At 62.3% G+C, this 23,621-nt stretch overlaps 8 protein-coding genes across 11 annotated transcripts; 4 read left to right on the forward strand and 4 right to left on the reverse strand.

Moving 5' to 3' along the window:
• The first annotated feature begins 127 nt into the window (after positions 1–127).
• fer6_6 (Multidrug resistance protein fer6) lies at positions 128–6,572 on the forward strand. Of its 4 annotated transcripts, XM_062771751.1 has the most exons (14): positions 185–313; positions 353–464; positions 500–581; positions 634–1,014; positions 1,053–2,338; positions 2,375–2,461; positions 2,499–2,998; positions 3,038–3,347; positions 3,387–3,439; positions 3,490–3,516; positions 3,554–3,945; positions 3,982–4,150; positions 4,195–5,548; positions 5,599–6,572. In XM_062771751.1, the coding sequence occupies exons 1-13, from the start codon at positions 228–230 to the stop codon at positions 4,901–4,903; spliced, it is 4,194 nt and encodes a 1,397-aa protein (XP_062627737.1). In that variant the 5' UTR covers positions 185–227; the 3' UTR covers positions 4,904–5,548; positions 5,599–6,572. The 4 variants fall into 4 exon arrangements, with proteins under 4 accessions (XP_062627735.1, XP_062627737.1, XP_062627736.1 ...); XM_062771752.1 differs by having other exon boundaries at positions 1,053–2,461; XM_062771753.1 differs by lacking the exon at positions 353–464 and having other exon boundaries at positions 470–581.
• Positions 5,115–7,925, reverse strand: lcf2_2 (Long-chain-fatty-acid--CoA ligase 2; the record flags this gene model as incomplete). The annotated part of the gene is made up of 5 exons (XM_062771755.1): positions 7,681–7,925; positions 7,312–7,627; positions 6,802–7,238; positions 5,599–6,756; positions 5,115–5,548 (listed from the first exon to the last, which is right to left on the reverse strand). Exons 1-5 carry the CDS (start codon positions 7,820–7,822, stop codon positions 5,115–5,117), a joined length of 2,487 nt encoding a protein of 828 aa, XP_062627739.1. The 5' UTR covers positions 7,823–7,925.
• Positions 7,926–9,029: 1,104 nt separating this feature from the next.
• Positions 9,030–11,825, reverse strand: ACX1.2_0 (Putative peroxisomal acyl-coenzyme A oxidase 12). Its single transcript, XM_062771756.1, has 2 exons — positions 11,000–11,825; positions 9,030–10,900 (listed from the first exon to the last, which is right to left on the reverse strand). The coding sequence occupies exons 1-2, from the start codon at positions 11,737–11,739 to the stop codon at positions 9,550–9,552; spliced, it is 2,091 nt and encodes a 696-aa protein (XP_062627740.1). The 5' UTR covers positions 11,740–11,825; the 3' UTR covers positions 9,030–9,549.
• Positions 11,826–12,691: 866 nt separating this feature from the next.
• On the reverse strand, positions 12,692–15,352 carry inda1_0 (Amino-acid permease inda1). Its single transcript, XM_062771757.1, has 7 exons — positions 14,813–15,352; positions 14,665–14,771; positions 14,397–14,615; positions 14,238–14,359; positions 13,941–14,182; positions 13,243–13,894; positions 12,692–13,190 (listed from the first exon to the last, which is right to left on the reverse strand). The coding sequence occupies exons 1-7, from the start codon at positions 14,968–14,970 to the stop codon at positions 12,930–12,932; spliced, it is 1,761 nt and encodes a 586-aa protein (XP_062627741.1). The 5' UTR covers positions 14,971–15,352; the 3' UTR covers positions 12,692–12,929.
• Positions 15,353–15,600: 248 nt separating this feature from the next.
• ydbB lies at positions 15,601–16,091 on the reverse strand. Its single transcript, XM_062771758.1, has 2 exons — positions 15,689–16,091; positions 15,601–15,652 (listed from the first exon to the last, which is right to left on the reverse strand). Exon 1 carries the CDS (start codon positions 16,070–16,072, stop codon positions 15,689–15,691), a length of 384 nt encoding a protein of 127 aa, XP_062627742.1. The 5' UTR covers positions 16,073–16,091; the 3' UTR covers positions 15,601–15,652.
• An 892-nt stretch (positions 16,092–16,983) lies between these two features.
• LOC62_04G005231 (uncharacterized protein) lies at positions 16,984–18,941 on the forward strand (the record flags this gene model as incomplete). The annotated part of the gene is made up of 2 exons (XM_062771759.1): positions 16,984–17,503; positions 17,899–18,941. 2 exons carry the CDS (start codon positions 16,984–16,986, stop codon positions 18,939–18,941), a joined length of 1,563 nt encoding a protein of 520 aa, XP_062627743.1.
• A 379-nt stretch (positions 18,942–19,320) lies between these two features.
• Positions 19,321–21,872, forward strand: LOC62_04G005232 (uncharacterized protein; the record flags this gene model as incomplete). The annotated part of the gene is made up of 2 exons (XM_062771760.1): positions 19,321–20,298; positions 20,946–21,872. 2 exons carry the CDS (start codon positions 19,321–19,323, stop codon positions 21,870–21,872), a joined length of 1,905 nt encoding a protein of 634 aa, XP_062627744.1.
• A 621-nt stretch (positions 21,873–22,493) lies between these two features.
• LOC62_04G005233 (uncharacterized protein) lies at positions 22,494–23,407 on the forward strand (the record flags this gene model as incomplete). Its single annotated transcript, XM_062771761.1, has 3 exons — positions 22,494–22,653; positions 22,701–23,221; positions 23,258–23,407. The coding sequence occupies 3 exons, from the start codon at positions 22,494–22,496 to the stop codon at positions 23,405–23,407; spliced, it is 831 nt and encodes a 276-aa protein (XP_062627745.1).
• Between the last annotated feature and the right edge of the window lie 214 nt (positions 23,408–23,621).

Genomic DNA, 23,621 nt, shown 5'->3' on the forward strand with positions numbered 1-23,621 from the left:
CACTGTGCGGGGCCAGCGGTCGGAGCAGTCCGCTGGCTGCTGCGACGCCAATGAGACGCTAGCAATGGTCGTCGTGGTTGATCACGAGCTCATCAGTTCCGCAGTAGCCCGCATTCGTGCTAGCCCTCCGAGACACCAACGGCGGCAACGGCGAGGAGGTCATCCGCTAGACGGTAAGCAAGATTGTTCGAGCCGTGTCCCCCAACACAACAATCTCTCCCTCTCCTATGGCAGACCAACCTGCTTCACATCTCCCCCGGGCGGACACGGAGGGCCCCAGCATGGAGCTGTCTGATTTGAGTACAGCAACACGGTGGGTGCATGGTGTTCAAAGAGCCAAGCTCATGAACAGCTGGAAGCGCTTCAAGGCCAGATATGCAGCCTCACCTCCGCCAGTGTCGGTTGACGACGCGCCCGATATTCCTCTTGCACACGCGTCGTACATATCAAGGCTGACATTCTATGCAAGTGCGCATGGGCAGAGCCATGCTGACATCAGTGGATGGACTCGCTCCTGCTGCGTGGATTCAAACGGCCGCTCGAATCGTCTGATCTGTGGCAACTGGACGAGACGCGTCAAGGTGGGGCAGGCGTGGCCCCCTATCCATTGTCATCAGCACTAAACACCCCCAGCCGGCCCTCTTGCCGACCGCCTCCTGGCCAACATTGACAAGCGTCAGGCCGAGGCCAGGGCGTACAATGCGTCACTGAGCACGGTCAATCCGTCTGTCCTCCGGCAGATTCAGTGGATCGTGCGCGGCGCGACCCAGTCCGGGCTGCCGAAAAACCTAGGCTCGTTCGGGCCAGTCGACACGCTTGTCCATCGTGTCCGGTCCCAGCACGCCGAGTGGCAGCAGCACTCGGGTAAGCGGGGCGGTGGAATAACCCTCGCGCGTGCCCTGATCGACACGTTCCCATCGCTATGGACGGCCCTGCCATACAAGGCCTGCGCAGATGCTGCTGCCATGCTGAACCCCCTTCTCACCAAGGCCATTATCCGATTCAGCCAGCAGGGTGGGGGATTGGGACAAGCAGTCACTAACCCAGCCCAGAATATGCCGCCACGCACGCGTCGCCCAGCTCGGAGCGTCGTTCGAAGTCGCCGGGCATGGGTCGCGGCATCGCCATGACACTGGGCCTCTTCCTGCTATTCCTGTTCCAGGCGCTGGTCCAAGGGCAGTTTCAGCTTGTTGTGTCTCAGGAGGGCCTGAAGGCAAAGGCTGGCCTCTCGCAGGCGCTGTACACCGCTGCTGTACGGCACACCGTGTCGGCGCGCGCCCAGCACCTGACTGGCAAGCTCGTCACCCACCTCTCGGCCGACATCGGGCGCGTCGCGCTTGCCCCTCGATTCGTCATTGGCATGATAGTAACGCCGGTGACTCTGGCCGCCGTCCTCATCCTGCTGTGCATCCAGATTGGCGTAGCTGGCATCATTGGCTTTGTGGCCGTCGTCGTAGCCATGCCCATCACAAACTGGCTGACGAGACAAACCTTCAAGCAGCGCAAACAGTCGACCGAGTTCACGACCGCGCGCTCAAAGCTGCTGCAGGAGCTGCTCGCATCCATGGCAGCCGTCAAGATGTTCACGTACGAGCTCCCCTTCCTCGCGCGCCTCGACACCATCCGCCAGTCGGAGATGAAGGGCGTCCGCAACATCAACTTTTTGAGCGCGACAACGCTATGTGTCTTCGAGTCGCTGCCTCTGGTCGGCTCGGTGTTTGCCTTCATCATGTACTCTGCACTCCACCCGCACATGGATGTCGCAAACCTGTTCACGGCCTTGACCTACTTCAATCTACTGCAGGGCCCCCTCTATTCAATCCCAGCAGCTCTGGCGTCTCCTGCCGACGCCACCAATGCCCTCCAGCGGCTATCACCGGTATTTGAGGCTGAGCAGCGTAGGGACGAGTCACCTTCTATCGACCCGCAGCTTGATGTTGGCATCCGAGTGCGCCATGCCTCATTCCAGTGGGAGCACGCAGGGGCTAGCAAGGTAGAAAAGAGCGGCGACCCCTTGTCCGAACCGTTCGCCGTCCGCGATCTCAGTCTTGAGGTCCCTCGCGGTCGACTGGCTGCCATTATCGGCCCGGTGGGGTCAGGCAAGAGCAGCATCCTCCAAGGCGTCCTCGGGGACATGCGGTCAATGGACGACAAAGGCGCCGTTCTGTTCGGTGGGCGGACGGCTTACTGCCCCCAGGTTCCGTGGATCCAGAACGCTACACTCCGCGACAACGTCGTGTTCGGACAGCCGTGGAATGAGGACCGGTACTGGCGCTGCATAGCCCAGGCTAGCCTGACCGCCGACTTGGACATCCTCCCTGACCGAGACCACACCGAGGTGAGTGCTGCAGCACAGCCAGCGGCTGATGTTCAGATTGGTGAGAAAGGTATCAACTTGTCCGGTGGCCAGAAGCAGCGCATAAGCATTGCCCGTGCTCTGTACTACGATGCCGAGGTCTTTGTGAGTCGTCGCAGCATGGCTCAACACTGAAGCAAAGCTTCTCGATGACCCGCTCAGTGCTCTGGATGCCCATGTCGGCAAGGCCGTGTTCAACAACGCCATTCTCGAGCTGTGTGCTCGTGGCAAATCTGTATTGCTTGTCACCCACGGACTGCACCTGCTTCCACACGTCGACTACATTTATTCCGTGTCTGATGGGCGTATTGTCGAGCAAGGAACATACAGCGACTTGAAGGCATCCCCATCATTCACAACTCTGATTGACACCTTTGGCGGCCGGGAAGAGGTCGCCGGCGATCCCAAGGCCAACAACGACCCAAAGGCCCATGACCAAGCCGCTGGTGCGGGTGCGACCGGTTCAGACAAGGCAAGAGACGCATCCAAGATGAAGGGCCGCCTCACCGTGGCCGAAAAGCGCGTGACGGGGGCGGTAGGCCCCTACGTCTACTGGGGGTACATAGTCGCGGCCAACGTGCTGTGGCTCATCCCCCTTGCGTTACTTATCGTCCTATCTCAAGGAGCTCAGATCATGTCGACGTGCGTCAAGTTACGCGTGACTCGCTGACTGACGCGCAGCATCTGGCTGACGTACTGGGAAGCAAACAGCCTGCACCGCCAGCCGGCATTCTACCAAGGAATCTACGCCATGACTGGCGTCCTCTCCGCCTCCTTCAACGGCCTCACTGGCGTCGCGCTCGCCTTCATGTCGGTCAATGCGTCCCGCAACCTGTACAGAAAGGCGCTGCGGCACGTCTTCTTCAGCCCCATGAGCTTTTTCGACACAACCCCGCTTGGACGCATTCAGGGCATCTTCAGCACCGATGTGAGCACCATGGACAATGCAGTGCCGGTTGCGCTGCGGTACACCTTGACCACGGCGGCAGGGGTAAGTGGACTCGGTTGGTCGCCTCACACTGACTTGTAGCTCGTTGGCGCGGTCATTGTCATTTCAATCCCCTTTCCGTACTATGTAGGAATGTAAGCAAGGGACAGCAGTAGGTAGGATAGCTGATGCTGACGCGCCGCAGTGCGGCAGCTGTCGCCGCCACATATGGGTAAGTCTTCCGCCATGCTCGACGGCTCACGCTCTAGTGTCATTGTGTTCTACTACCGCCCCTTTGCCCGCGAGTCGCAGCGCCTGGACGCCCTCAACCGAGGCCTGCTGTTCTCCCACTTCTCCGAGTCGCTCGCTGGCCTGGCCACCATCCGCACATATGGCGAGACGGGCCAGTTCCTCGCCAAAAACGCCCGCCTTGTGGATCTTCAGAACCGTGCCACGGTGGTCAATAGCGCTGGCAAACAGTGGCTCTATGTTCGTCTCGAGATGACGGGCTCGCTGCTCATCTTTGCCATCGGCCTCATGTGCACCGCTGGAGGGGGCCACATCAACCCGGGTCAAGTGGCCCTGATCCTCAACTATATGGTGGTAACCACGACACAACTCAGCGCGTTATCGGGGGTCAGCACCATGCTGGAGACGTCTAGTAAGTACTGGGTATCCCCGCTGCTAACGTAGTCAGTGAACTCTGTGGAGCGCATTCTGCCATATGCAGATGGGCGCCTAGCCCAGGAGGCTGCCTACGAGAACCCCAGCGATCCCCGTGGCCAGTGGATCGACAAGGGTGCCATCGGCATGGACAAGATTGTCATGGCGTATCGACCTGGCCAGCCGACGGTTCTGAAGAACGTGTGAGTGGGGCCGGGTACAGTTCATGTGTTGACTTGGCCCGCAGCTCCGTCGCCATCCAGCCTGGAGAGAGAATCGGCATCGTCGGACGCACAGGCGCGGGCAAGAGCTCACTCACCATCGCGCTGTGCCGCCTCGCCGAGCTCACATCAGGCAGCATCTCCCTCGACAGTGTCGACACCTCCGGCATCGGCCTCCGCGCCCTGCGGTCCAACCTGGCGATTATCCCGCAGGAGCCAGTGCTTTTCAGCGGAACCCTTCGGTCCAACCTCGACCCGTTCGATGAGCACTCTGACGCTGTCCTGCATGACGTGCTGCAGCGCGCGCACCTTGCCGGGAGGAAAACGCCGTCGGGAAAGCAGCGCTTCACCCTCGACATGGTGATCGACCCATCCGGCGCCAACCTGAGCGTGGGCGAGCGCTCGCTCGTGAGCCTCGCCCGTGCACTCGTACGCAGCTCCAAGATCTTGGTCCTGGACGAGGCGACCGCGAGCGTCGACCTCGAGACGGACGCGGCGATTCAGCTCGCCATTCGCGAAGACTGCCGCCGTACCCCGCGGACGCTGCTTTGCATCGCTCACCGGCTGCGGACCATTCTTGGCTGGGACAAGATCCTCGTCATGGACGCCGGCGAGGTCGTCGCCTATGCGCCGCCACTCGAGCTCTTTGACGACGAGGATAGCATCTTCCGGCTCATGTGCGACGATTCTGGCATTGTTCGCGAGGATGTTGTGATGGCGGGGAGGGCGGGGTAGGGCGAGGGTCGCGAAGTGGAGCACTGTGTCAGCGAGTGAAGCTGTTGGGTGGTATCGAGCAGGTACGAGGACGAATGAGCAGGCATGGACTCGCCTACTCCACCCCCCGTCCACCCCCCGTCCCTCCAAAGTACAACCCTGCATTATAATCTATCGGTTTCCGTGTATGAAGTGACCTGAAATATCCCAAAAGAGTAGTAGTCTCTCTCGACTAGATGAAACTGGGCTTGCGCGAGCGCGGGTTGAGCGATGCAGCAAGGTCGGCCGTCGCGAGCTCGGCGGCCGACTTGGTGGCCATCGCGAGAAGCGGGTGGGCCATTGTCGAGTGGGGGGACGACGAGTGAGTCGATATCGCGCGGCTGGGCGGAAGCGGTATCGACGGGAGCGTCATCGACGACGGAAGCGTGGGCGACTGCGTCGCGATGCTACTCGGCGGCGGAGAGGTCGACCTCGATGCCGGGGACAGCGTCGGCGTGCGCTCGCCGTCCGGGGAGAACACTGGCCCCGAGCCGCGCGGCCTGTTGGCCACGGAGCGCAGGAGATCGGCGTTTCCTTTCATCTGGTTGTAGTACTCGGGCCCGTTGGCCGTGTACATGCGGTTGAGCTCGTCCTCGTAGTAGTCTTCGATGACGGGGCGAATGAGTTCTGGGGAGGGTCAGCGGACGCAACAGGCTATCACCGGGGCTTGCACTCACTCTGAGCGGCGGTCAACAACCCGAGGTCGGACGTCCACTCGTCGGCGGTGAGCACGAGCGCCTCGAGGAGCTCCACACCACGCAAGCCCTCACGACGCGCCGACTCGTTGAGCACGTCGAGGACGAGCGACACGAGGCGTGGGTTGCGGCACTGCACCTCAATGTCGTGCGGGTAGCATGGGATGCCGTGCTTGCGCGCAAACGAGGGCAGGTTGGCCGGGTGCACTACGGCCACGAGGGCCGGGCGCGCGTGGAACGGGTTGGCGACTACGCAGCAGTTCGTGATGAGCGGGCACGACTTGTAGATCGACTCAAGGCGTTCGAGCGCAACACCGGTGCCACCTGCCAGCGGCACATGGTTCTTGACTCTGTCGATGATGGTCAACGTGCCGTCGGGGTTCCACTGCCCAATGTCGCCGGTGAGGAACCAGCCGTCGTTTGTGAACGCCGCACGGTTGAGCTCGCGGTTGTGGTAGCCGGCGCACACGGACGGCCCTCGGACGTACACCTCGCCGCGGGGCGGGTTGTCGTTGGACGAGTAGCCGGGGTGCACGTCGAGCCTGTCGACGAGCTTGATCTCGCACCCAGGTGCTGGTCCACCGACAGACCCAAACGTCCGCCAGTTGGGGTGTTGGATCGTGACGCCGCCGCACTCGGTCATGCCGTACGCCTGGATCATCTGTACCAGCGCAATGGACAGGAACTTTTGCGTGCTCGGTGACAGCGGCGTGCCGCTGTTGAGGATCGTGCGCAGCCGGCCGCCGGTGAGCTCCTTGACGCGGTTGAAGACCATGGCATCGGACAGCTTGGCGAGCCCGGGGATACTCTTGCTCTGTCCCGCATACTTGGCCTTCATGGCCGTGTTGAACACGGTCTTCTTGAGGCCGGAGGACACCTTGCCCATGATGCCCTTGCGGAGCAGCTCCCAGACGGTAGGAACGGCAATCATGACCGACGGCCGCGCCTCCATGATGTCGCCCTTGCAGTTCTTGACGTTGGCGTCGGACAGGGTCTTGATACGCCCGTATGCGATGGGCACGCCCGAGAAGATGAAGGTCATCTCGACGATGAACTCGATGACATGAGCGGCGGGGAGGAACGCGAGGTAGCACTCCTGGTCGACCAGCACGTCCTTCATGAGGATGGCGATGGATGCGGCTGCGACGGTCAGTTGCCGCTCGGTTCTCGGGGGACTCCACTCACCTGCAGCAAGGACATTGCCATGGGTCAGTAGTACGCCCTTGGGCTTGCCACCGCCACCACTGGTGTACATGAGGCAGAAGATATCGTTGCGTCGCGCGCGGTCGGCCATGACGAGCGCGTGCTCGCGGCCGAGCTGCCGAATCGCGTCGATCGTATGCAGCTGAATGCCGGGGTACTGATTCCTGATGGCAGAGAGGGCGGCGGTGATCTCCTGCTCGGACGCTCCGTTGACATTGTCGTACACGATTGCGCGGAGGGTGGGGGTGCGTGCCAGCTGCCGAAGGAGATGGGGTAGGAGGGACGCGTCCGTGAAGATTGCGGGTACTCGCGCCTCGTTGAACGCTTCCGCCACTGCTGCGGTGGATGCAGTGTCGTATACTGTGCAGATGGGCACACCGTTGAACGCACACGCCTGGGCCATGAACATCCAGTTGCGGCTGGCAAGTGTGTCAGCCTCGCACCACGCCGCCACGCCACACCACGCCACCGCCGGCCGCCACCACCACCCACCTTGTTGGCGCATAGATGCCAAAGTATTGCCCCTCACGCCTATCCCCTACACCAATGGTGCGGAGGCCGCAACCAAGGTCGCGAACTTCTTGCAGTGCCTGCTCATAGCTGATCCACTCGTATGGCGAGAGGGTGAACAGCTCGACGGGCCGTCGCAAGCTAGGCTTGGAGCTGGTGCTGCTATCTGTCCTGGTCAAGATCTTGATCTCCTCCGTCCGTGCCACGACCTTGCGCTTGCCAAAGCCCTGCTTGGAACCGTGCACTCGGGCGGCATACAACATGATATCGTGGATCGTGTTTATGTTTGACGCCGGGCCTGTGAGAGAAGTCAGATCGTGCCTTCGACACCTTCCCGCTGTTCATGCTCACGGGAAGTAAGGTCGGTGACGCAGAAGGCTCGGCGAGCGCGCGTTGAGTCGTGGGGCTTGGGCTGGTCGGCGTCGACTTCCCACGAAGCCTTGCCATCAGTCGGCCGACTGTGGCGAGGTCCGCGGATGGATCTCGCGGGCATGGCGGCGGGGGCGGCGGCTTGTTGGACGGCGACAGCACCAGCAGCGACAGGGAGAGTTTGAATGTCAACAAGTGTTGCTAGTGGACGCGTGCGCGTGTTGTGGTAGCATCAAGAGCCAGAGAGTGGGGTCTCATGGCCGCTCTAACTTTATGTACTCTGCCAGTACGAGACGAGGGCGGCAAGGCAGAGGAGAGCAGAGGCCAAAGACGGACCACGGTACAGCAAGGGGAGTGAGAACGAGCAGCCAACGCCGCCGCCAGAGCAGCCAGAGAAGGGGGTGGCGGCGTCGTATGACATGGTTCCTCGCCTGGAACTGGGACCAGGAGCAATGACCAGGAGCTGCTGAACGTTTCAAGGGGAGCAGCCCAGCAGCAGCAGCATCCAGAGCGAGACAGGGAGGCAGAGGCGTGTTCGCACGTCAACGGGTGGGCGGAAGGGGCATGGGCACCAAACGGTGTGGGGGTGGGCGGGGGCTCCTGTCTGGCTGCAATGTCTCCTGGGCAATCTGTTGACATGGGTACGCAGGACAGCAGGCTGACTCGGGGTCGAGGGCACCGTTGCCAAGACCCAACAGGCGCGCCCGCCGCCGTAACATGTCTGGCGCTTCCGCGGCATGGGATGCGCGAGTTCCGGCAGCGTCCAAACCCTGTTTCCGATGATCCTCGCAGTGTTGGCTCATCTCCCCCGTCTCTGGCCTCGCCGTGACCAACCACAAACTGGTGCCGCACACATGATTTGTATTTGTGTATTTGTATAGATGTTCAACAAGCGGGAGTGGCCGCTCTCGTGCTCTGCTCTGCTCGCCGCCATGACGCCTCTGCGACGACGCCACTGATTGTGCGTGTGATTGACGAGGTATAGCATTCCCAGCCACGCGAGTCATCTATCCCGACGGGTTAGAACAATGCAGCAGGGGTGGCGTTATTCGTATTGTTACACTCTCGCAGCAGTCGAAGCGAGCCAGACGACGATGAGCAGCAATGCGGGGAGGGCGATCTCGGGCTGGGAGGTGATGGGTGACACCTGCCTGCTCATCAACGCAGCGCGGCTCCTGGCATCTGCTACTTCGGGCCGTCCCACGCGCGTGCTGCCGCACTTGCAGCCGCCATCCAGGCAGAGGTGCTCGAAACTTCGTGCACTCCACCTCCATGCCTCGACCTCCACGCGCGTCCGCTTCTTAGCGTGCAGTCGAGATTCCAACAAAGCCCTCGACTGGTACCCAGATTTGCTAGGCTGCAACCACCGTAAGGGTCGTTGTTCCCTTCGTGTCGTAATGTGCAGGGTGGGAGGGAGAGGTTGCTGGCGGAAACGGCAGGAGAGCGGAGGCTGGTAACGGGACCACACGAGCGCAGTTTGGAACGTGGCACGAGGTCCCCCTGCTCCTCTTGCTCGCCATCCACGACTGCGACAACGCCAATCGCCGAACGCCGCATGGCACACACCAGGTCCACGCTGTTCGGGCAGCGAGACGACATGCACGTACTCCTCGGCCATCACATGGGCCGCCTCGACTCCACCCCCCCTGCTCCGGCGGAGCAAGATAACATCGGCGCTGGCAGGTGTATCGGCGCCGCCCCGGACCGATGCTCGGTTGAAGGACACGGCAACCAAACTCTGCTTGCTAGACCAAGACGTTTTTGCATCTCCTATCACAACGTACAACTCGACATGGGCACTGGAATGATGACTTTGCTATGTTTCAATTTGCTGCTGCTACACCATGACGCTTAGAGCTTGGCGACACGCTTGACCAACACCGTCGAGTCGGGGTTGGGGTCGAGGGTGAGCGTGTTGACCGGGTTCTGGCGCGCACGGTTGAACAGCTTCTCGTAGACGTTGCCGTCATAGTTGCCGAGCGACGAGTCGAGCTGGAAGTCGGAGAACGACCAGGCGTCGACGAGGTTGACGGCATTGGGGCGGATGCGGTCGAGGAGCTGCGAGATGCCGCTCGTGCGGGCGAGGGTGAGCTGGTTGACGGAAACGGCACCAGCAGTGAAGAACTCGGCCGAGTGCGTCTCCATGGTGTGGAGAGCGTACAGTCTGAAGAGGTCCTGGAGGACGTCGGCGGTCTGCTCGCCAACCTCGGCGGCGACCTTGGCGCGGTTCTCGAACACGGCGTCGTAGAAGCTCTTGATGACGAGGTACTGCGAGTGGGCCGTCGAGAGGTGCCAGAACTGAACGAGGAGAGAGTTCCACGACTGCTTCTGGACATCACGGAGGCGGAGCGACTCAAAGGTGAGGAAGGCAGCGCGCCAGCCGAATGCTGCGACAATGTCCGCGTCCGAGTTGAGGATGTCGTAAGCGGCGCCAGTGGTCTGGCGGTTGAGGTAGTGTGCCAAGATCTTGGAGGTGTCGTTGTTGGGAGCCTTGCCCTTCTGAACGGCACGGGCAGTCTTGAGCAGGTAGCGCGAGACCTGCTGGGTGAGCATGTAGTTGTCGCCCTCCCAGGTGACGGTGGGGAGGTAGTCCGAGTACCAGGTGCCGATACCAGAGTAGCTCGAGTATCCGTGGCCACCGCAAGCACGACGGCACATCTCGAGGCCGTCAATGGCAATCGTCGAGGAGAGGGCCTTGAGACCACAAGAGGTGGCGTGGAGGTCGGCGAGGAGCTCGGCACCGGGCTGGAGCTCCTCGGGGCCGGGCGAGCCCTTGGATGCGGCCTGGGCAGCGAGGTTCTTCTTCATGACCTCCTGGTTGCGGTTGTACAGCTCAATCATGTTGCGGCCGGTGAAGTGGAGAGCGTAGGTGGCGGCGAGGAGCGGGAGGAGACGGACCTGGACCATCTTGTAGTTGAGGACGGGGGTCTCGCCGGGGACACCGGCAGCCTCGGCGTCACGGTCCTGGAACTGACGACGGACGGCACAGTAGCGCACGGCGATGGTGACACCACGGGCAAGCGACGCGCCCGACTCGAGCACAATCATCGAGCGGATGAAGGTGAGGGTCCCGTAGACAAGAGTGGGGGCACCGATACGGCGGTACTCGGACGTCGCGGGGTCGACAGTCGAGAAGCGGCCGAGCATGTTGATGTGGGGAACCTTGACCTGGTTGAGGAGGAGGAAACCGTTGTCCATGGAGCTGGGGTCGGGTCAGCGGTTGCCGGCGGCATGTGTGATAGAGGCTTGATGGAAGCCGACGCCCAAGCCTCTGATCACGCCTCCCCGCACGTCCACTCACTTGTAACCAAACTTGGGTCCAATGTCACCAACGTAGATGTTGGGGAGGGGCTCGTGCGTGTCGAGGTCACGGATCTGGAGGACGAAGGGGTGGGGTCCGTAGTTCTTGCCCTTGATGAAGAGCTGGGCCATGACGACGGCGTGGTTGGCAGTGCGGCCGAGCGAGCCAATCCACCACTTGGAAGCGGTGAGCTTGGGCGAGTGGAGGACGAACGTCTTGTCCGTGGGGTCCCAGGTGGCCGTGGTCTCGAGACCACGAACGTTGGAGCCGTGGCCGAGCTCAGTCTGGGCGTAACAGCCAATGTAGCGGTTGGCAATAGCAGGCTCGAGGAAGAGCTTGTGCTGCTCGGCGTTGCCCTGCTCCTTGAGCGTCTTGAGGAACATGCCGTCGTGGAGACCGTAGACGTTTGGCTCGCCCGAGATGCGGACGGCAGCGAGGTACTCCTCCTCGCTCCATCCGTGCTTCTTCTCGAGGCGCTTGAGCGTCTTGCCGCGGGCAAGCGAGCGCTGGATGCGGTCGACACGGCCGAGGGAGAGGAGCTCGTCCTTGTTGAACACGGGCTCGGCCGCGATAATCTTGGTGAGCTTGTCGGCGCGGTCGAGACCCTCCTGGCCGTGGAGGAGGACGGCGAGGCGGTTCGAGTTGACCTTGGAGCCGCTGCGCTCGGCAGTGAGGAGATCGGGGCCCTGGGGGTCGGAGGGCTTGAGCGCCTGAACCCAGGATGGAGGAGCGGACGGCATGGTGCTATAGGTCTGGTTGGTGATGAGACAATGTTGCAGCCAAGAAAGCGGATGGGAGACGTTTAAAAGGCTTGGGGGACGAGTGGTGCGGTGGGAGTGGGATGGCTGATGCTGGCTGATGCAGGCTAAACGGCTAGCCGAAGCAAAAGGTTACGGCCCGCGCAGGTCATGAGAGGGGATGCCACTTGCGCTGACGTTCTGGGCTTTGCTTGCCGAACCGTGGCCCATGGCCCGTGGCCTCGTCGGATCTACGTACGGCCGTCATGCCCCGTGACAAACGGCGTTCGGTTCAACCCTCGGCGACCCACCCACCTGACCCCATGGGTGGTGCAAAGGGTTGCGGGGCCAAGTCTGCCAGCCAGTGAGCAATTGGCTCAGTTCGAGCCTGAGCTTGCCCCAGTAAACTGCGTCATCAACCAACCACTCATAACGTCAGCGGCCTTGGGTAAGGTGGGTAAGGGATGCGGGGGGCCGGGGGGAGCAGGATGGCAAGTGTCGGCAATAGCCGGTTGGGTCAGGTGGTAACAGCAGCGAGATTCGACTTGTTCTTTGTGCATTGGCTTTCAGTCTGTTTGTCTTGATGCAAAGTGATGAGCTGCAGACGACCAGGTCCACGGCACTCGTCATATCAGATAGCTAGTGGTGCTTCCCGCACGCTGTTAGCGTGGTGCGTGCGTGCGACGAGGCCTATCAATGTCGATGCCCGAGTGAGGCCATGTCACCAAACCACCCCCCGCCGCCCGCCCCAGCCGGTACAGGCCATAGCCGCAGCCGCGGCGTCCTACTGCAGCAACATAACGTACGCGCCTTCGGGCATCGGTGCGCGAGTCGGGTCAGACGAAGTAAGCTGGAGCGAGGTTAGGCCTACACAGTAAAGTGCGATTGATAAAGTGCGGCGGTGAGTAAAATGTGTATACGCGAGACGAGCTGGCTCCTGGCAGCGGGCACGTTATGTACACGGGCTGCCGATACGCAGATCATCCAACTCTGACTATGTGGCCGTCGGGCGAGGCGCATGGGCACAAAGATGCCTTCGGCAGTGGCACAGCTCGGGTCCCGGCCCGCCACGGCCATTCCATGACCAGATGCATAAACAACGATTAGACTAGATGCAGTAGCGTGTGAGGTGCACGGCTCGATTGATACCCGACCCACTCGGCCAGCTCGGAACCCGTGGCAGAGGCAGACAACTAGCAGAACAGGACACGATACAGCCTCTTCCACCACGGTGCGTCGGCGCGCTTGGCACGCCACTCGCGCATGTCCTCGGCTGTGAGCCACGACTTGCGGCCCGTGTCGAGGTCGATGTCCTGCGCCTTGTGCGGCAGCGAGCGCTTCCAGAGGAAGCCGACAATGTAGAAGATGATGACGATGGGGAAGGACACGAAGACTTGGAAGAAGCCCTCGGCCGCGGCGGCGCCCTTGGGCATCGGTCCAATTGGCCAGACTGCCTACAAGGGAGGTTAGCTCGGCAGTAATGAGGTGCAGCCACTCGCTACTCACAGTGTAGAACTGGGCGATGAGCACGAGCGAGATGAGAATGATGCCCATCCAGGAGCCGTAGATGCCGCCAAACGCCTTGAATGGAAGCTCTTCCAGACTGTGGCCTTGCACGCGCCAGGCCTTGCGGAATCGCAGGTGCGTCACACAGATTGCGAGCCAGGTGAAGAGAGTGCACAGGCCCGACAGCGCAAGCAACCAGTCAAACACCTTGGTGCCAACATCAGGCGCGACGTTGACAAATGCGAGCGGGCCCCAGATGAAGATGGCCAGCAGGGCCCACATCGGCCGTCCGGCCTTGTCGACGTTGCCAAAGAACTTGGGCGCGTAGCCCATCTCGGCGAGGGCGACGAGCGGGCGCGAACCGCCGTAGATGCACGACATGGACATGGCGAGCACCGAGATGAGGATGGTGGCGTTGACGAGGTGGTCGAGACCGCGGATCTTGGCACGGCGGAAGAGGATGACCAGCGGGGAGCCGTTCGCGCCGTCGCCCTCGAGGAGGAGCGGCTCGTCGTAGGGGATCGCGAGGCCGACGAGGAGGATGAGCGTGATGTAGATGAAGATGACACGCCAGAAAATGTTCTTGATGGCCGATGGCATCGTGGCGCGGGGGTCAGGCGTCTCAGTGGCCGCGAAGGACACGAGCTCGGAGCTGGTGGCGTCAGAAGTGGCGAGGCTAGGTGAGGTGCTCCACTCACCCAGCATAGGCAAACGCGGCCGTCACAAGCACGGCACAGAATCCCTTGAAGCCAGCTGCAAAGGCACCGGGGTCGTGGTAGTACTTGGCGCCGATGTAACTGCCGTACGCGCCGTCCTTGGGTCCACCGCCGCACACGCAGACGACGGCGAGGATGATGAAGATTGCAATCACGATGAGCTTGAGGCAGCCTGTCCAGAACTCGGTCTCGGCGTAACCGAGGGTACCGAACATGACCATGACCTGGGGTGTGGCGTGAGTGTCTGCGAGACGCCGGCGGTCGCGGCGAGCCACTCACAAAGACGATAAAGTAGAAGATTAAGATCCACGCCCAGAGCGGCACCGGCGTGGTCCAGTACATGACTGTGCTGCCCGCGACGGTGAGCTCGAGCGGGAGCGTGATCATCCAAGAGAAGACATCTGGAAGGTCAGCGGTGCAAGCCTTGTCCCCACGCACAGTTCCAGCCGAGGGCGAAAGCCAAACTAGGATCGAGGAAACGCGAGACCAGCGTGAAGAAGCCACCAGAGACAGGATACAAGATTGCCATCTCGCCCAGCGCCTGCGTCACGTTGATGAGCATGACGCCCATGATGATCCACGCAATGAGGATGGCGCCGGGGCCGCCGGTGGCGAGCGCGCCGCCCGAACCGACGAAGAGACCCGTGCCGATAGCGCCTGGGGGAGGAGGTCAGCGTTATCGCGATAAGGAGGCGGCAACACGTACCGCCGACGGCGATCATCTGCAGGTGGCGCGGGCGCATCTTCTGCTGGAGGTTGGGGTTGTCGTACACTTGCAGCTCGGGCGGGATGTCGCCGTGGGCCACGAGGCCGCTGTTATCGTCGTCAGCTCGTGCGCCAACAACAGTACCCACCGAGTGGTGCCCGGCGCGCGCTTGAACGACTCCTTGCTCAGGCCGAGCCGTGTGAGTGTGCTCTCCTGCGACGGGTCGTAGTATCCCTCTCCGGCGTGCACGCTGACCTCGGCGGGCGCATCGAAGCGCCCGCCCTTCTCCTTGTCGGTGTCGGACATGGGTGGCGAGGGGAGGGGAGGGGTGTGGAGAGCAAAGGGGGAGGTGGCCGACAGTCTTGGCTCAAGACGGTCTAGGTTATGTCGGTGGGCGAGTGTTCGGGAGGCCGCGGGCGAAGGGACAGGATAGCCGGCTGGCTCGCTGGCTACTCGCGTGGTCAGGTATCACTCCCTGCCTGCTCGCTCGATCATTGTTTCTTCAGACCAGGTCAGCAGACCTCCGCCCCGCCCCAGTTGCGGCCCCGCGGAGAGGCGAATCCAGCCGCTGTTGTACGTCACATTTGGGCCAATCAGCTGGACTCTGCAGGGAGAGAGGCGTCACGTATCACGTAGAGGAGTCGCCTCTCTCCACTGCTCCTCCTCTGCCCGCTCACAAACAACCAACGGATTCAAGGGTATTTGCGCCTTCTTGGCAGCTTGTCGGAAGGAGATCACGCGCGGTAGACGGCTATCTCATTGGCCCTTGGAGTGGCTAGGGTCAGCCGGCCAGCTGGCCAGCTGCGAGCCGCGTGCCGGTCCACGCGAGGGACACGAGGGTGTCAGGGCCGGGTGGGTGGGGTGGGCTGGGCTGGGCTGGATGAACTGGCTGGGCTTGCCGCGGCTTGCCAGTTGAAGGCTGGAGGAGAAGGAGCAAGTGCATAGATAAGAGGGAGCTTGAAGTACAATGCATATCGCAGTGGCGTTCCTGCGAGTCAGCGCATGCACCTCACCACCTACGCACCTATGCCCTGCCATCTGTCTGCGTAATATGGCCCGGCACCTCGCCGTCAAAGTCGCCCGTGTTGACCGTGCCCGCCTTCTCGAACAACAAGACGCGGCAGTTGGCGTTGAGCGGGCGGTGCTCCTGGCCCTGGGGGACGACGTACATGTCGCCCTTGTTGAGCTTGAGCACGCTCTCGACGCCGCCCTCGCGCACGCCCATCTCCATGCTGCCCTCCTGCACGAAGAACACCTCGTCCGTGTCGGGGTGCGAGTGCCAGACAAAGTCGCCTTGCAGGAGGACGACCTTGATGTCCTGCCCGTTGAAGGAGGCCGCTTGGACCGGCGACCACGCCGTGCTGACGGCGCTCAGCTTGTCGATGATGGGGACGACGGCGGGCGGCATGGCAAAAGGGTGAGTGAGTGGGCGGTGGTGACGTGGGAGATGGCTAGTGCGGGGGTCAAGTCTGCGGGACCCAGCTCGGTTCAAGGTAAGTGCTCTTAAGCAACACGTCGGCGTGGGACCTCGGCGTGCCGACGCGACCCCCTGTCCGAGGTCGTGGGCAGAACAGCCCGCGCCGAATGTTGTGGAATGCGGGCCTCCAGCGGCCAACGACTCGAGTGGTGCAGGCGTCGAGACGCGCCGCGCTTAGGATCATTCCGAGGCATATACCTCGGCGACCCGGCGACCGGACGACTGTCTGGTGTGCCAGCTAGATGACAGCCGCGCGAGTGGGCTGCAGCGAGCATACCTCGCTTGGGCGCCGGCATGTGGATGCCAAGGCGACGTCGCGTTAGAAATCCCGTCCGCATGACTGGCCCGCGGGACTTGGATGTTATTCCGTCTCCATCTCTTGATGGAAGCTGGTCCACGAGGGGCTCAGCGGAGCTTGAACGCTGCCCATGTGTCAGCGCCGCCGACGGTGAGGGCTTGTCAGTGGCATTGGCCCTGTAGAAGCTTGTCAGCTGGCCTGGAGGGTCAGAGTTGAGTGATAAAGGAGGGGGTGTAGGTGATGGATCGGCTGTTGTTTGTTGTCGATGTGGTCCGTTGCCAGCAGTGAGCGACAATGCCACCCTCGTCGCGACACTTGTCCGCCAGCTACCACATGCACAGCATGCACCGAGGTCGAAGATGTCAATCGCCGACGTTGCCCCCCCCCCTCGGAGCATGGCCGAATGGTGCTCCGCTCTAGGGTCCGCGCTGCATCAAGTGACGTGTTGACGGCATTTGCACTCGCACCTTACCTCGACGGGACGGACATGGACATGACTAACACACACTCGACATCCTCATCATCTCCACACCCACCCACGACGATGAGCGCACCACTACCCTCCTTCCCGACGACAGAGCAGTCACCCCTGTTTCGCACAGCCTTCGGCGAGGGCACCGACGCGCAGTGGGCCTCGCTGCTGACGGCGCTCAACGTCCCCTCGGAGGAAGGCTTCCTGCCGTACATCACGCCCGTCGACGACGCGGGCTTTTCGCTAGCCACCCCGCAGGCGCTGTTCGACGACGCACGCGCCGCCAAGGCGAACTTTGCCGTCATCTTTGTCGCCGACGCGCGCGCGCTCGCCGAGGACGGCTTCCCGGTCATTGCGGTCGACATCTCGGGCCTGGTCGAGTACGACGAGCAGTTCAACCCCCTCCCCCTGCCTGCTGGCACCAAGGCACGCACGTTCCGCTGCCTCGCCGCCGAGCTGTGGAGCCCGGAGAACAACCTCAACATTGCCAACATGGACTGGGAGGACTTTTCGGACGCGCTCGACGGCGGCGTGTTTAGGGGGTTCCCCGAGTGGAGAGGGGAGGAGGGAGGCGAGGGTGGCGAGGAAGGCGGTGTGCAGCAGGGCGAGGAGGCGCCGCGGATGCAGCTCGCCACGCTGGAACGCCCAACGTAGTGTCACTCGTCGTTGTCGGCTACGTCGGCGGCGTCGTCGGCGCTGTCGGCCCCCGGCTCGGCGGCCTCGGAGTCGCTGCGGATGTTCCGCTGTGTCGGCGCCGAGTCGGAGCGAAGTCACGTGATGTGTCACTTGGCGCGCATCGTCACTGTCTATTGAATGCATATCAACATGTTGCACTTTTGCATCTATCTCTGTCTCTCATTGACAAACGTGCGACTCGAGGGCTCGAGGGTGACGGAAGATAGCATCCCCGAGCAAGGATATAAAGGCAGAGCGTGTACCCATCGCCCTCATCACTCCTATTCCACCGCCAGCTACCACGATGGCAAGTGCCCCATATCCCCTTACTCGACGCCTCGCTGACCAGACCCCCGCAGACCGACTTCATCCCCGGCAACGACGACGAGGTCATCCTCAAGCTGCCCAACAACCGACAGGTGGCATACGCGCACAACGGCTACCCCTCATCCCGCACCGTCATCCTCTTCTTCCCCGGCATCTTTGCCGTCGCACGTGCCGACAGCGTTCTCGAGTGCGTCGAGCGCGAGAAGATCCACTACGTGACCATCACGCCGCCGGGATTGGGCCAGTCGTCGGGAACCGCCAAGGGCAAGACGTACCGCGAGAGCCTGATCGCCGACACGCGTGCGCTCTTCGACTCGCTCTACCCCGATGGCAAGCTCGATGCGCTGTACGTCGCCGGCGGCAGCTTTGGCACCGCGCCGGCGCAGATGATCTTCGGCGCGGGCTACGACGAGTTCCCCTTCGGCCGGTACACTGCCGGAGCCTGCCTCATGGCTGGCTTCTCCCCGCTCGCCCAGCACAAGAACTACTCGACGACGCTGACGTGGCAAAACTACTTTGCTGTCGGCCCACCCAGCCGCGTGCCGTTCAACGCGATGCAGCGGCTCGCCAAGATGGCGTTTGCTAGCAAGCTGTCCACTCGGGAGGGCACGATTAAGTTCCTCAACGAGACGCTGTTTGACCACATGACCGACGAGGAGAAGGCCATCATGCACGACTGGCTCAAGCGCAAGGGCAAGACGCAGGAGGAGATTGTCGGCAGGATGGCCGACGGCACTCTCGCCTCGGTCGCCGTCTCGTGGGACTGGTTCCTCGAGATCTCGGACGTCCTCCACTCCGACTGGGGCTTTGTGCCCTCCAAGCTCGACAAACAGCATGCCAAGCCCGTGCTCGTGGTCGGCTCCGAGACGGACCAGATCGGCGGCGGCATGAACGAGTGGCTCATTGCCAACTACAAGCCGTCGGCGCTGAGGAATGTTGCCGGCGGACACATCGGCGGCATGTTCTTCATCGACGACATCTTCAACGAGCTCCTAGAGTTCTCGCGCACCTCGGGGGCTCAGGCGTGAGTGAGGTAGAGCAGAGTTGGTGTTCTCGTGTATATTGTTGTTTGGTGAGTGCCGGCGCCGAGCTGTGCTGACGCCAGGTTATGCGGTATGCAGTGGATTCATGCTCAAGCAAGCGGGGCCGGCTCGACAAAGCAGGCCGGTCGGCCGGATCTGTCCAGAGGCGGAGAGGCGCAGGCGGCCAGTGCGTGCAGTCATGTCCATCTGTGGGCATTGGGCGTTGCTGCGTCGTCGCCAGCCTTGGGCGCCGCGCGATGGCCCGAGGCCCGGGCCTCACCACGTCCATGACGCTTGCAGGGCACGAGGTCGCCACTGGCCTCCTCCACGGCTCACCTCACCACTCACCATCTTCACTCCATCCACTAACCTCTCCAGCTTCGCGATGGGCCGACCCCGCCACCGTTTCAAGAAGGAGCGTGCTCCCATCCGCACGATCCTCGACCACAAGAGCTACCCACATATCATGGACATGGTTGTTGGCTTCGCGACCATACCGTCCTTGATTGCACTTCGCGCGACGTCGCGGTCGTTTCGAGACAAGGTCGACAACCTCATCCTCGTGCATGCCGCCGTCGTCCCCGAGAGCGCATCGGCCTGGGTCATCGACCTCACCACATCACGGCACACGACACTGCCCGCGAGAGCCTACATCGACTGGCTTCCCTACTGCCCGCGCAAGGTCAAAATCCTCGACTTTGAAGCGCACCACGCAGCAGTGCTCTCTCACGACAGTGCATATGTCTGGGCGTCGCTGCACACCGTCAGGCGCCTGGGCGACTCGGTGTACAAGACACCATACGACCTCGTGCATCCCGTCCGCACCGCCGTCGACTTTCTCGACCTCTCTGAGATCGACCCATGGGACGGTGCCAAGAACGAACCGCTGTGGATCAACATCCCCCCGTCTTGCGAATACGTGCTCCATGTGCGCTGGAGCGAGAGCGACGACCAGTGGCGACACATCATCTTCAGAGGGCACGCCTTCCCGCGCACATGGACCATCGTATTCTGGCCCTGCCGGCCGGGCACCAGACCGGTGCGCGAGTTCCCAGTGTACCCGCACTTCTTCCACCCCCTCCTCCTAGGCGCGACCGCGGCGTCCGGGCGGCAAGGGCAGCTCACCCTCGTCGGCGTGGAGAAGATCAACCCGGTCCAGCTAGGCGGCGGGCTGCACGACGATCCCGAAGACCGCAAGCGGGTTCTCTTCACCAACGCCATGGCGAGCATCAACGCCGAGCTGGTGGAAGCCGCACGGCTGGTGCCGTGGGACGAGTGGAGCGGCGCCCTGGGCGACAGGCGTGAGATCATCGGCGAATGGCCCCCCGAGGGGCGCGTGTACCTCTGCACCGAGTGCCGCAGGGTTGGTGTCGGCACGGGGCGCAACGCTGATGCCAGGCCGTCGACGACTTTATCAAGCACGAGTGCGAGCCGCTGCCTTAGACGCCGCGCCGTGGAGAACGGGGGGCGATCTCATTACATCACATGGACAGGCGCGTCGACGCCCTCGGCATCGGAGCAAGATACAATGCCCACTGTCGCAGCAGGCTGTAAGACGACTATCATCATTGCGACAACATTCACGAGCAGCACACCAAAACGTCGGCAGGGCCGACGAGGGGGGGGCGGCTGCGATCCAGACAACACTGTGACCACATTCGATAACGACCCTGCCGACATTGCAGGCACCCGTCAACCTGCCCCTCACGTTAGTACACCATGCATCAGCCTATCTAATCAGCCGCAGCACCACACAACGATCCTTGGGTTTTGACGAAAGCGGAGGATGGCGACGGTGGGATTACTCGCCGGTTGCGTCGAGGTCGGATGCGTGCGTCACTTTTCCCCCTTTCCTTCTCGTGCCCATTGTTCTTGCCGTCGCACATCAGTACATATACAGCGACGACTCGACCTCTGTGAATACTTACATCTACTCATCATCTCACCCCTTCACCACGCAGTATGTGCTGCATGATCATCACCACAAGACCCAGCACTAACAACCCACAGACAGCCATGACTGCCGCGGTGTTCCAGCACACCTCGTTCCCACACCTGCTCGACAACATAATCTCACACGCCCCGCCGCCTGCCCTACGCGCTCTGCGCGCCACCTCGCGCGAGTATCGCGACCGAGTAGACGCCCTCCCGCTCTCGCACGTAGTCTTCTTCGAGACCGCCGCGGGACCGCGCATTGGCGCCCTCCGCCCCACGGGCATCCTCGAGCCCTTCCGCCCGTTCCAGCCCTTCCCGGTGTCGCCGGGCAACGCGCTGGCCGTCGACGTGCGCACGGGCCGCTCGATCGACAAGGTGGCCTACGGGCCCATGGCGGAGGGGTTCACGTCGGTGTCGACGCTGCGCCGCGTCGGGCCCGGCGTCGCGGGGTGCCGCTTCAACTTCTCGTCCGTGACCACGCTCATCGACTTCATCGACCTCGCCGCTGCGCCGAGCGTCGTGCTGCGTATCCCGCCGCTGGTGGCGCGGTACGTCGTCCACCTCGCGCTCGACGGGCGCGGCATGCACGCGCTCGCGTCGCCGCGCCTCGGCGCGCGCAAGGCGTCGTCGCATGTCGGCGACTGGGTCGTGGTCATCCACCCTAGCGCCACTGCGTCGGCGAGCACCGGCACGCGCCGCGACGACACCCGTGGTAACCTCCTCGCGCACCTCGTGTACGCGCTGCGCCGGAACGCCAAAGTCACCATTGTCGGTCTTGAGCAGCTCCGCTCCCAGAACGGCGAGTATGTCGACGCAGTGGGCACCACCGACATCCTCGAGCAACTCTTCCGCGGTCAGATCGAGCACCACCCGCTCAATAGGGTTGCTGGGCTCGGCGAGCACCCGCTGCTCCGCTTTGTTGGGCTGCGCGAGTGGTGGGATGAGCTCGGGGGGAGGGCCAAGATGGAGGGCTACTGGCCTGCCAAGCTGCGCACGGCGTGAGATGCGCCATGCCCCGAGATATGAGATCCATCACTGGCGAGGCCATCACGTCCGGCGCCGAGACGACAGCCCACCCACCAGTTGGCGATGGCGTTGGGAGGCCGAGATCAAGACGAGCTGTAGTTGAAAACACCATCAATGCATCATTAGTCAAGTCTAGCACACCGAGAGCAGAGTTGAGCCCAGCCGGAGAGAAAGGGCAAGGAGCGCGGCCGATTGGTTTGACACGACACGGGTCGGTCCTGACGATGCACTGCCCACGGCCACTTTAGGTTCAAACCATCCCGAGAGCTCAACTTCACGGGCAACAACATTGGCTTGGCATTGACATGTTTTTGCGTCATCTTCCGCCGCAATCGCACCGTTCCAGTTGGAAGCTGGAATGCGGTAGAGACAGGTAAGCCGTAGTAGGCGGGGATGCGCGATGCCCGCTGGGGTGGGGTGACACACTCACACGACAGGGGATGTGGCCGCATGCTTATGTCGTGTGGCGCGACTCCTGGCGGGGCAGTGCGAACACACGGGTTCACAGCTACCCGCACATCGTGCTCGCGAGCATATATGTAGCTGCCCTCGAGTCGATCGACCACGACCTTGTTCGCACTGCGCCATCTAATCGCCATGCGCATCACCGGAACCACTGCCCAGACGGCCTTCCTCCTCGCCCTCACCGTGTTCGGCGCCATCGTCCTCGGGCTGAACGGATCCCTTCTGGGCGAGTTATCTTCCCACCTGAGCCTCTACAACAGCCCCGAATACCCTCATCGCCGGTCCCTCAGCCGTATGTGTCGCTCTGAGGCCTGGTGTGTACTGACACCCCACCTACAGCTACCTTGGCGGGGTACACGCCGCCGCTCGTGGCGCGACTGGCCGGCGAGTCCAACCTGCACAGGCGCAAGAAAGGTGGTGGTGGCGATAGTGGTAGCAGTGGAAGCGGACCCAACTTCCACGTCCCGGGAGGGAGTAGCAGCGGGAGCAGCTCATCATGTCCACCCGGGGCCATGTGCAGCATGATGGTGTACTTCAAGAACATCATCCCAGGCTACATCGTGGTTGAGGTATGGTCCGGCCTGGTGGTCCTGTACGCAATCTTGCAGTACGTCTGCGCGCTGCGCCTCTCGCTGACACCCAGCCTGGTCACATCGCGCATCCCGCGTCTCTCATCACTCATGTCCGTCAACACAGACCATGTGGCTCACGCTATCCTCCTTGCCCTCGGCGTTGGGGGCGCTGCTGCGTTATCCGCGGGATTGGCCGCAGATGTCCGCGAATGGAGGTTATGGATTCTGTACACCAACCCCGCGATGGTGTACGCAAACCTCGCGATGGCGTGGATCCTCTGGGCGATCGTGAGTGCCCTCCGTATGCGGCTCACTGACGCCTAGCTCTTCGCCCTCGCAGTCTTCGAGGTCATCTACGTGCGCCGTTTCTTCCCTGGGGCTGCGAACCGCAGGAAGAGCCTCCGCGCGCTTGACTCCCAGGCTCGCTCCACCCCGGGCAGCGTAGATGACATTGAAACCAAGACGTCTAGCTGAGGTACATACGAGTATGGCGCGGCACCACATGCAGTCGTCGTCATGGTGTACGGCCATTTTTATGTACCGCAGGTTCAATCTGTGTGGGGATAACGGGGGGGGCCGAGACTGGTTGGCTTGGCATTTACCAGGGGCATGGGCATGTGTGATGCCCGCCTCATTCGGTGCACCAGGAGCATGGCGAAACTGCCAAAGGCTCAACGTGCCTGCTCTA

Source organism: Vanrija pseudolonga, chromosome 4, assembly GCF_020906515.1.
Source record: "Vanrija pseudolonga chromosome 4, complete sequence".
NCBI lineage: Eukaryota > Fungi > Basidiomycota > Tremellomycetes > Trichosporonales > Trichosporonaceae > Vanrija > Vanrija pseudolonga.

Coding starts and splice junctions, on each gene's coding strand:
- fer6_6 (XM_062771752.1), top strand. CDS start 228: ATGGCAGACCAACCTGCTTCACATCTCCCCCGGGCGGACACGGAGGGC. Junction 465..499: donor TATCAAGGCTGACATTCTAT/GCAAGTGCGCAT, acceptor TGCTGACATCAG/TGGATGGACTCGCTCCTGCT. Junction 2,462..2,498: donor ACTACGATGCCGAGGTCTTT/GTGAGTCGTCGC, acceptor ACTGAAGCAAAG/CTTCTCGATGACCCGCTCAG.
- ACX1.2_0 (XM_062771756.1), bottom strand. CDS start 11,739: ATGCCGTCCGCTCCTCCATCCTGGGTTCAGGCGCTCAAGCCCTCCGAC. Junction 10,901..10,999: donor GGACCCAAGTTTGGTTACAA/GTGAGTGGACGT, acceptor ACCCGACCCCAG/CTCCATGGACAACGGTTTCC.
- ydbB (XM_062771758.1), bottom strand. CDS start 16,072: ATGCCGCCCGCCGTCGTCCCCATCATCGACAAGCTGAGCGCCGTCAGC.
- inda1_0 (XM_062771757.1), bottom strand. CDS start 14,970: ATGTCCGACACCGACAAGGAGAAGGGCGGGCGCTTCGATGCGCCCGCC. Junction 14,616..14,664: donor GCAGATGATCGCCGTCGGCG/GTACGTGTTGCC, acceptor CTCCTCCCCCAG/GCGCTATCGGCACGGGTCTC. Junction 14,360..14,396: donor TTTCGCCCTCGGCTGGAACT/GTGCGTGGGGAC, acceptor CTGACCTTCCAG/ATGTCTTCTCTTGGATGATC.